Source organism: Vicia villosa, linkage group LG1, assembly GCF_029867415.1.
Source record: "Vicia villosa cultivar HV-30 ecotype Madison, WI linkage group LG1, Vvil1.0, whole genome shotgun sequence".
NCBI lineage: Eukaryota > Viridiplantae > Streptophyta > Magnoliopsida > Fabales > Fabaceae > Vicia > Vicia villosa.
In genome coordinates, this window is record NC_081180.1 from 249,425,699 (window position 1) to 249,437,048 (window position 11,350).

The 11,350-nt window shown below is 36.4% G+C and overlaps 1 protein-coding gene across 1 annotated transcript; it reads left to right on the forward strand.

Moving 5' to 3' along the window:
• Positions 1-387: 387 nt before the first annotated feature.
• LOC131625403 (WAT1-related protein At1g25270-like) lies at positions 388-2,836 on the forward strand. The gene is made up of 7 exons (XM_058896265.1): positions 388-651; positions 829-891; positions 997-1,113; positions 1,308-1,554; positions 1,789-1,947; positions 2,053-2,204; positions 2,312-2,836. Exons 1-7 carry the CDS (start codon positions 458-460, stop codon positions 2,565-2,567), a joined length of 1,188 nt encoding a protein of 395 aa, XP_058752248.1. The 5' UTR covers positions 388-457; the 3' UTR covers positions 2,568-2,836.
• The last annotated feature ends 8,514 nt before the right edge of the window (positions 2,837-11,350 follow it).

The following is an 11,350-nucleotide window of genomic DNA, read 5'->3' on the forward strand; positions in this document are numbered from 1 at the left end:
ATTATCAAATGTGTCACCTATTAACTTTGAAACCAATGTTAACTTTTCTTGTCAAATCCTCATTCCTCCTATAAAGTAGCATTATATGTCTAAGTACACCTGATCACATGTGATATTGTAGTTGCACACTTGCACTAACACAATATTACAACAAAATTAGATTTCACTTCCTCAACCCATAATTCTAATATAAAACTATTTATTTAATGACTCCATATGTTGTGTAACATATTTGACCAAACTGAAAAAAACAAAAAGCATACCTTTATGTATTGAATTGGAAATCTGTGTTCTCCACTTACACACCATTCACTTTATATAAACTATTCATCACTACCCTTCAACAGTTCAATATAACTTCTATATATAACTTCATATCATTCATGTAACATTTAATTTCTTAACTGCAAAGGTACATATATATTTTGAGAGAGAGAAAAAAAATAGTACAAAGAAAATGAGAGATATAAGAAAAATAATGCATGGATTGAAACCAGCTTTGATGATGTTAACGGTTCAGATTGCATTTGCTTCTGTTAATGTTCTTTACAAGCTTGCTATTAACGATGGAATGAGTGTTAGGGTTCTTACTGCTTATCGTCTCATTTTTGCAGCAGTTACTACCATTCCTCTTGCTCTCTTTTTTGAAAGGTTCATGCAACTATATATTAAACTACTATATATAGTTTTTTTATTTAGGTTTTCATCACTTAACCGATAAATCTGGCTCAGGGTCAGTTCTGGTATCAGTTGGTTTCAGCCCCTTCCCGATTGCGTATACTATTTGTTTATTAAATAATTAATTAATTAATTTTTATTTATTTACAGGAAGAACAGACCAAAGCTTACATGGAGAGTTGTTTTTATGTCATTCTTTTGTGGATTATTTGGGTAAGTAACATAATGTAACCTTTTTAATTTTTGCTACTTTCTTGCTTAAGAATATTAATTATCATTTTTTTTCTACTTGATTAAAATTATATAACAAAATTTCAGAGGAAGTTTATTTCAAAACCTATACTTTGAGTCATTGGCATTGATATCGGCGACATTTGCTTCCGCGGTTTATAATCTCATTCCAGCCGTCACATTTATCTTGGCCGTCTCTTTCGGGTATGTACTAAAAACTCAACTTAGTAAAAAAAATTAATTTGAGTTTCATTTGTGTTATTTGAATTTTGTTACAAGTTAGTTAAGATTTATCGTCACGTATAATATTGATATTTATATATGTGACATAGATTATTAATGATATATAATAACTAATATTTTTTTTTTTTTTTTATATTTTGCTTTGATTTTGTTAGTTATGAAAGATTGAATTTCCAAAGAACATCAGGAAAGGCTAAGGTGTTAGGAACAATAACAGGAATTGGAGGGGCAATGATGCTAACATTTCTCAAAGGTGTTGAAATTAATATTTGGTCCTTCCATATTAATCTCTTGCATAAGGGCAAAAATGGAACAGTAAATGATGACTCTGGTAGTAAATTGTTGGGTATCTTTTTTGGTCTTGGAAGTTGCTTCTGCTTTGCATTATGGCTCATCATTCAGGTAAAAATCCTCAAAAAAAAAATTCCGATTTATAAATTTGTTATATTTTAGGGATCAGAGACGGAGTCAGAATATTTTAAAAAATTCAACTAAAAAATATATACATATATTTTTATAAAAATTACATTTTGAACCTCTTGAATTTTTTTTTACATGTTTGAATCAGGATTCTGACTCCGCCACTGTATTGCGACTTAAGTTACGATTTTAACCTAATATATGAAATTTTTGTAGACTAAAATGAGCAAAGAATATCAAGGGCATTATTCAAGTTCAGCATTGATGAATTTAATGGGGGCAACTCAAGCTACAATTTTTGCCCTTTGTATGGATAAAGATTGGAGCCAATGGAGATTAGGTTGGAGTATTAGGCTTCTAACTGCAGCATATTCAGTAAGTAAAATTTTACTACTTAATTAATTAATTAATTATGAATTAATATCTTAATTTATTTGTTAAGTATTAATATGGAAATTAAATTGGTTTTGTTTTTTGTAGGGAGTTGTGGCTTCTGGATTAATGATTGTTATAATTGCATGGTGTGTAGGGATGAGAGGTCCACTATATGCCTCTATTTTCAACCCTTTGATGTTAGTGCTAGTGGCCATTGCTGGCTCTTTGATGTTGGATGAGAATCTATATTTAGGAAGGTAAACATACACATTAATTATTTTACTTAATTATATTATTAGTGTCTAATTAATTATAGTTTTGATCATGATTTGATTTTTGAAACATGTATGTGTACATTTTGTAGTGTAATTGGAGCAGTGTTGATAATGGTTGGATTGTACATGGTGTTATGGGGGAAGAGCAAAGAAATGAAGAAAGTGACTCATTTAGAAATCACTTCTGAATCTGAAGAAATTGAGATTGTTGTTTCGTCGAACACCTGCGACATCAATGGCAAGATCGAGGGCAACATTGTTGACAAGAATGATGAACATGAAGGGAAAAAGACTGAGAATAATGGAAAAGAAGAATTGGTTTCAAGTCATCAAGTGAAGTCTTGAAAGATAAATATTGTTATGGATGTTAAATATGATTGTAGTTATTTTATAACTTTAGTTTTAGTTGCTAATTGATTTTGTTCTTCAATTATTCAATGTTAACCTGTTTCATCTTGAGTACTTTTCCACATGACAAAAATTAAAGTGGTAAGTCTCATGTATCAATTTTCTTATTTCTAGTTGAATTCTGTTGTAGCTGATTTTTCAGTGATTAGATTGTCTATGCTTTCTAGTTTTGTTTCCTTAGGGTATCTATGCACATTTAAATTAACAAAAAAAAAATTTAATCTTTGAGTTGGATAAAGATTGTATTGAGAAAAAAAACTCTTTCTTAGTATTTTTATTATATTATATTATTAAAACTTGAATTCAAATGTTTTGCGACTTCTAAGTTTCAATCTCTACTTGACTATTATATGATCATATATTAAGAGAAAGTAAAGTATTGGTATAAACTGTAATTTTAAGAGAGATTTTGATAATTTTAGTGTTGCGATTTTAAATTTTGACCTTTACAATTTCACTAGCAAGGACATCATCCCATCTAAAGAAGAACATGTTTTAGTGAGTGACCTTTTTAATAAAAGTGTTTAGAATATGGATGTAAAGTTTGACATGACCACAAGATAGAAAGCAGTTTTTGGTTGTTTGCAAGTCGCACATGTTCAGAACTTTCTCCTTGCTATTCCTATTGATGGGTTAGGTCAACATATGTCACCGGTGGAGTATCGAACTGTCCTGAGATACTGCCTAATGATTCTTTTATTTTCTATTAATGAGATTTGATCTATTTGTCGCAAGCCGTGTTTGAATATATTTGGGGAACACGCGATTCATGGTAGGGAACTTCAAGTTTAAGTATCGACATGACATTGTTAGGGATGTCCTCTTTAACATATTTTGGCGGGCCAAAGTGTCTTTGAAGAAATAGGTGTATATAAGTCTCTTGACTAATCCTGATGAGAGAAGTTTAACACTTAGGCTATCAGATGTTCTGGTGTGCAAATGGGAAAGAGGAAAATATGCATGTGTGGAGTTTATTGAGGTTTCTCCACTGGTGGGACTAAGAACTACAGATTTTACTATGAGACAGACAACCCTCAAAGTTGCCTAAAGTAAAAGGTCAAACATGAATAAGCATGTTTCAACAATCAATATATTTTCCTATAATTTATTTTTGATACTTCTGATTTTCTAACACTATAAGTAATAAATCAAATACAAGAGAGTCCCAAAACTTATACTTATAACAATGTTGTATCACTTAAGTCCAATAAATATAATTTTTAAGATGATTATTTTACCATCTAAAAGAAAGTAGCAATGCTGCTAGTTATTCAGTTGCCTTCTATGTTTGTGTCAATTTTGTTATAAATTCTCTTTGAAAATAATTCAAGATGTCTAGTTAAATTAAAAGAGAGACATGTAATATGTTATTGAAGCATCACTGAATGTAATATGTACCATTACACAAGGTTTTTGGAAAAATTAAAATTTATTCACCAATAAATCGTAAATAAATTTTCGGAAAAAATTGTGTAGAGGCAAAAAAATTAAATTAAAAAAAACAATTTAACATTTTCTTAGATTTTGTAGGGGATAAAGGTTCAGTTGTTAAGATATATGGGGTAAAATCTTTATTGTGATAGTGTGTTATATATAAACCCAATCCAATAATTATGAAAAACAAAAAAGATATATTTTTTGTATTTTAGGAGTGGGTAAGAATATTACGTCTATTTCGAGTTTTTTTTAATGATTTTTATAGTATTAAATATATTTGTTTTAAAAAATTTATAAAGTATTTCATTATTTTATTATAATTTTTTTGGATATTAAAATTTAGAAATTTCGCCCACCATCGGTGGTGCCATTTTGGAACCTGCCCTTAATCCTGTCGAAGATACATCTGTTATTAATCTTGTTGCAGAGGCGCAAAATATGGGCAGTGGCACTGGTGTTCTTTGTAATTCCCATAATTTTGTAGTGCAACCCCGAATGACTCAAATTTGACTTTATCAATTTTTGTGGATGCAACCCAGGATCGTTTGGCAAGCAGCAACGAGGGTTTTCTCCATAGCTCTTCGGCTACGCTTGCAAATTTGCCCAGACTTGATGGCGCTTTTACAACAGCTATTGTAGGTCTCAAAGAGAAGCACTCTACAAAGGCTAAAAAGAAAAGAAACACTCCACAAGGTCTCACGAAATACCTTAGAAGCCTTCATTATGAAGTGTTTTTTCTGGAATATTTGGGGTTTGGCTAATGTCCCCTCCATATTAGCCCTAAAGCGTATGCTGAAATCTCACAATCCTGATTTTGTTTTTATTGCAGAACCGAAATTTGATTTTGCTAAGTTACCTAATAACTGGTTTTCTAGGCTTGGTCTTAAGCTTTTCTCCTCTACTGATTTGGGTATTCCTCCCCTTTGGTGTGTCTGCAAAGAGGAATTTAATCCAAATTTTATGTCCATCTCTGCCCAATATATTACCTTTACTGTTAATTTGGATAATAAGGTCTTAGCCATTGCTGCGATTTATGCTAGCACGAATCATTACAAAAGAAAGGATCTTTGGAAAAGACTCACTAATCTGCAAGCTTCTCACCCTCTTCCTTGGGATTTCTTTGGAGACTTTAATGCGATTATAGGTGCTCATGAGCATAGAGGAAGGCTTAGTCATGCTAAGAGGCCCATGCTGGATTTCCAAAGTTGGATGAATAACAATTATCTCATCCATTTGCCTACTGCATGGGTTATGTTCACTTGGTCTAACAAGAGAGATTTTCAATTTTCGCTTGAAAGGCGGCTCGACCGTTGCGTTGGGAACTCTAGCTGGATTGATGCTTGTAATTTCATTGTGGTCTTATATCTCCCCAAATTATGTTCAGATCACCGACCTCTTATCCTGGAATTTCATATCAATTATGTGTGGTCTTTTTCGCATTTCAAATTCCTAAGTACTTGGGCTCTCCATGAAGGATACAAACATGTTATTATGTCTTCCTGGTCTAGGATGTTTGTAGGGTGCCCTACGGTTATTCTATCCAAAAAAAAGTTCAACATATTTCCATGATGTTTGGCTTGAATGGGGATATTCCACCGCATTCGGACGGTTTTGGAGTCGTGTTTTATAAGACATACTCGGACATTGTAAAGCAGAACATCTAGAATGCGGTGATTCAGTTTTTCTCATCTGATTGGGTGTTATTAGCTTTTAATGCCAATATATTCTTATTCCCAAGGTAAAAGGGGCTGACTCGCTTGGTCTTTTCTGTCTGATTGCAGTTGTCAATTTCAATTTTAAGATCATCTCGAAAGTGCTTGTGGACATACTCGCAGCGATAATGTCGTTGCTTGTCTCTAAGGAGCAACACAGCTTTATCCATGGAAGACATATTCATGACTGTATTGGTTTGGTGTCTGAGGCTTTCGACTTGCTCGATACTAAGGCTTGGTGTAGGAATATAGCTCTGAAAATGGACATATCAAAAGCCTTTGACACCCTGTTAGCTGAAGATTTCGTTGAGCAAATATATGTGCTTCGAAGGAGTGTATGATCGAAGGCAAGGTGGTTACTGATGACCATCTCTGAGAAATATAAAATGGCTACTGATGGCCATGTTTCGATAGCAAGAAACGTCTAAGTTTTTTTATGAAGGTGATGGCTACTGAAAGCTATTGGAAGGACATATCCTCGAAGACTTAGACAAAATTTATAAATTTGCTTAAGTATTATTATTTAGCGTGTTTGTTAGTAAGTGTTTATTAACATACTGCCACGCGTCGAAGATGGACTCAGGCGGGAAGATTTGAAATTCGAAGATAGTTGCGTAACTGCTTATTCACAGATGTCATCGCTAGAAGTTCTTATGAGAAACGTGGCAGCGGATTAGCGTAGGGCCGTTATGGTCGAAACTAGTATAAATAGGAGTTTTTTATGATAGAATTCCGTGTGTTCATTTTGTACAAATCACTCACATATTTACTCAAGTATCAAGCGTTAACGAGAACGAGTTCGCTGAGAAAATGTACGTATGACACCACCATCTTAATACATGAGTATTATCTTTTATTGCTTTTCGTTTTCGAATATCTTTAAATTCTTGCATTTTATTTACTTCTTGTCATTTACATTACTGTATCTTTACTTTCATGTTATTTACTTTCATGTTATTTACTTTCATGTTATTTACTTTCATGTTATTTACTTTCATGTTATTTACTTTCATGTTATTTACTTTCATGTTATTTACTTTCATGTTATTTACTTTCAAGATCTTTAACAGTTTTATGTTTTAAGATTCTTTACATTTAAACAGAATTGCATGTTACGTTATCTGCGTTGTTTACATTTTAAAGTCATAATCACATATAATCAAGTCATCACTAAAAGTGTATGTTTTCAATCGAATAACATTTGTCGAAGACAACGAATCATGAACATGGTTCTAAAGAATATTGATAACAATCTAATTGACTATGTGTCCTAGGATCAATCTAGTCGATCCTGCGAGTAACCAAATCATATTTATTATAGTTTGGAGGACTAGCGGTTGTTTACCGGAAATCACCGTAAACAAATTGGCACGCCCAGTGGGACCGTGTCGAACGGATTGTTTTAATCAATTGCTTTGTTTTGTCTAGACAATATCAAGACCTTGTATGAACCTTAGGAACGGTAAATTAACAAACAGTGCACAACCGGTTCCCAAACGAAGGTACAACAAGAAAATGGCTGTTACAGCCAGTGCAGGGGGTGATCAAGATCCCTCACAAGGCACAGGATCAGGAGCGGCAAATTCGAATTCCACTCAAGGAACAAGGGATACAACGGGTCCAAATGGATCGAGACCTGCAGATAATTCCCAGTCGGTGCCTGAAAATAATACAGGACTTTCAGGGACTTTGCCAGTTTCAGTGTCAACAACTGCACCTTCGACCACGAGTGCAGAGGAAGTATTACCGTTTCCCTCAACAAATGCTGCGAATAACTTGTCTAGTCAAGGCACGAATTCAACTTTCGAATGGAGGCCAAATCCTCCATACGGGATGCCATTTCCTTTTGGATCAGGCGTACGAGGGGCCGGACCTACTTATGTCCCAACTAATAATGCGACATTTTCACCAAATGTGGGATCTGCGAGTCGAAGTACACACAACGTTGGTTTTTCTACCCAGGTGCCTCATTATACCACAAACAGCCAAGCAGCATTTCGACAAGAAATGGATGCAAGCAACCATGATATGCTAGGGGCTTTAGCCAAAGAATTGACTTCAATCTTTACCCCATTGTTGACAAACATTACTTGCACAAATAGGGAAAATGTAGAAACTTTCCAAAAGATGTCATCTCAAATGAATCGGATGGCGGAGTTCATGGGTGTAACACAACCAAAAAGGAAAGATAAACAGCCCGCATACCAAGAGGGAATGCCCGTTTTAGAACGTATACAAGATGAGGGCCCATCATCGAGACCAACCATCCGAGATATAAACTCCTTGCGGAGGACGAATTGGACGGAAGAAATTCCAGTAATTAATTTAGAGACTTCAAGTCAAAGAACCGTCCCCGTTCGACAAGAAACGGAGGAAGAACAACCCAGAGTAAGAGTTGTAGGTAGAAATGAACATCCAGATGGGGTTGTTCAAAGAGTCAGAAGGGAAAATCTGGCCACAGAGAATAACTTGACTGCTATGATAGAAAGGGTGATGGCCAATAATGGCCTAAGTACTGGACTCAGACGTCCAAATTATACATCCCCTATATCAGACTATATTATGCAGACAGAATTACCTAGGGGCACTAAGGTACCCAAATTTACAAAATTTTCAGGCGAAACTAACGAATCGACAGTGGAACACATTGCTAGGTATCTAACAGAAGCAGGGGACTTGGCAGGAAACGAGGACTTGAGGATCAAGTATTTCCCTAGTTCGCTGACAAAGAATGCCTTTATCTGGTTTACTACTTTGCCACCCAATTCGATAGATGCGTGGGCATACCTAGAAAGATTGTTCCATGAGCAATTTTACATGGGTCAAACTAAGATAAGTTTGAAGGAATTGGCCAGTGTTAAGAGGAAATTCACGGAGACTATTGATGATTATTTGAATAGGTTCCGTCTGTTGAAATCTAGGTGCTTTACGACAGTTCCTGAGCACGAACTTGTCGAAATGGCTGCAGGTGGTCTAGATTACTCAATAAGAAAGAAATTAGATACCCAATACCTTAGGGACATGGCCCAGTTGGCAGATAGAGTTCGACAGGTCGAACGCTTGAAAGCAGAAAAGGCTAGGGCTAACAAAAGTCATAAGAAGGAAAGGATAGCGTACGTCGAAGCCGAAGACGCTGATGATGAGTCTTTCAATGACTCATATAGCCTGGAGGAAGTCGAAATAGACTTAGCAGAATTAAAAGAGGCACCACCTTATGCCTGCAAATTGTTAAATCCTGCAAATGGAAAGAACCCTGTAGAAAGTGATAAGAATGATAGGTTTCCTAAGAAAACTTATACATTTGATATTACTAAGTGTGATGAAATATTTGATCTATTAGTAAAAGATGGCCAAATGATACTACCTCCTAATTCCAAAACTCCTCCGTTGGAACAACGGAAGAAAAGAGGTTTCTGTAAATATCATGGGTTTTTAGGCCATAAAACTTCACAATGTTTTCTTTTCAGGGATCTAATTCAAAATGCTATCAATGATGGAAGGTTGAAATTTGCTGACAAGACCAAGAGTCACATGAGGGTCGATACCAATCCCCTAAACATTGCTGATGCTAGCCTCTGTGAGGTAGAAGATATCAACATGGTGGAAGTATCGGAGATCGAAGTGGCGGAAACTAAGGCAATGCTCAACGGAAAGCAGGCTACTGAAAGCCTAAATGATGAAATAATCTTCAATACTGAGATTGAAGAAGCTTCCCAAACAGAGATGACTGAAGCACCAAAAGAAGAGAGCAATGAGGCCACTGAAGACCTCAGGATAAAACTCCAGAAAATCCAAATCTCTGAAGTTGCTCCAGCGGTGGTCAACATGGTTAGCGCCAGACACCCAACATCTGAGTTTGGCGAACTAGAGACACGGCTGACAAGGCAGAATGGGGGTATTAAAGTTCCTCTAAGAGCTGAAAGCCTCAAAGACTACCTATGGAATTGCCATGAGAGAAATGGTGGAAAACAATGGATGTGCCCAAGGTGTTCGATCATGCTGAATCGAAGAATCGAAGCCAATTTCGTAAGGGCTCGACGTGAAAGATGGGAACACCCAGGGAGAGAACCAAATTCTTTACTACAAGTGTACCCAAGGATGGATGAAAGCTTATTAGGATTTTTGATCAGATGCCACAAAGGGAACTCTGAGGTTGCACTCTGCCCCAGATGTGGGGCAGCCTATGATGAGATGCTAGCACGATCATTTGAACGTGTGCACTGCTCCATGAATCAAGAAACTCAGGGGCTACGTCCTGACTTGTATGGTTTCGATGTATGGACCCCAACGAAGAGACCAGATAGTCCACACCCTAGAGTTCGAAGGGTAACGTTCAAAATCCCTGCAGATCCACCTAGGGATAGATGGGTACAAGCCGATGCAAGAACCAACAAACGGCGTAGTTGGGACCAAGGAGAAAGAACCGCAATGGCATATAGGAGACAATTTCAAAGGCCAAATCGAGAGACATATCGATTGGAGAACTATAAGGGAAAAAACCCTATGTCTCGGTCCCAATGGAGGAGGCACCAGAGGATGAAAAGGGCCCAGAAGGAATATAGACCAAGAGAAACTGGAGAAACTAGCAGCAACCAAGTCCCATACCAGGGAGCAAAGTCAAACAAACCTCCGGTGGAACGTGCATTGTTCGAAGCTGAAAAGCTCTTGGATGAAGAAGATAAGATGCGGTCAAATTCCTGGAACGAAGAGGACAGAATGACAAATGATTTTGATTCTGATGGAGTCTCGTCTATAAATTTAAATTGCAATGTTGTGTCCGTACTCCCTCACGAGTTTAACCAGGAAACTGAGGTAGAAGACTGTGAGGAGGCTGATATCGAAGAAATGGCAAAACACAGACCTGTGTGTTACTATGTGCTAAATAATGGTGCAGTCGAAGAGCAGAATGCTTTCTTCGAGAGGCCTGACGAGGGTATGAGAAATCATTTGAAACCACTCTATATTAGGGCTAAGATTGAGAATGTTGGCATCAATAAAGTCCTAGTTGATGGGGGAGCAGCAGTAAATTTGATGCCCCAGTATATGATAAAGAGAATTGGCATGTTCGATACGGACATAAGACCACATAACATGGTCCTGTCTAACTATGAGGGTAAGATAGGACAAACACTGGGAATTGTTCAAGTCAATTTGACAGTAGGCTCAGTTACCAGACCCACTATGTTCATGGTTATTCCAGCAAAAGCAAACTATAACCTGTTGCTCGGAAGGGAATGGATTCATGGGGTAGCAGCTGTACCCTCAACAATGCATCAAAGGGTGACAATCTGGAGAGAAGATGGCATAGTAGAAAACATCGAAGGTGATCAGAGTTACTATATGGCTGAAGTTAACCAGGTAAATAAATCCAACTTCGATAGGAATCTGGCAAATATAGGACCTTGTCATACTGCAGAAGAGATGTACACCCCAAATAAGAATGCATTGTATTATCTTACTTTGCACCCAAACGGATTCCAATGGGATAGAGAGATCATGGATGGTCCAACGGATACAGCACCTTTAGAAGATCATGCAGCAATACGGCCAACAGGCTGGGACGATGACATT

Excerpts from the sequence above, each read along its gene's own strand:
- LOC131625403 (XM_058896265.1), top strand. The coding sequence starts at position 458 with ATGAGAGATATAAGAAAAATAATGCATGGATTGAAACCAGCTTTGATG. Across the intron at positions 1,114-1,307 it reads ATCTTGGCCGTCTCTTTCGG|TTATGAAAGATTGAATTTCC; the intron begins GTATGTACTAAA and ends TGATTTTGTTAG. Across the intron at positions 2,205-2,311 it reads GAGAATCTATATTTAGGAAG|TGTAATTGGAGCAGTGTTGA; the intron begins GTAAACATACAC and ends TACATTTTGTAG.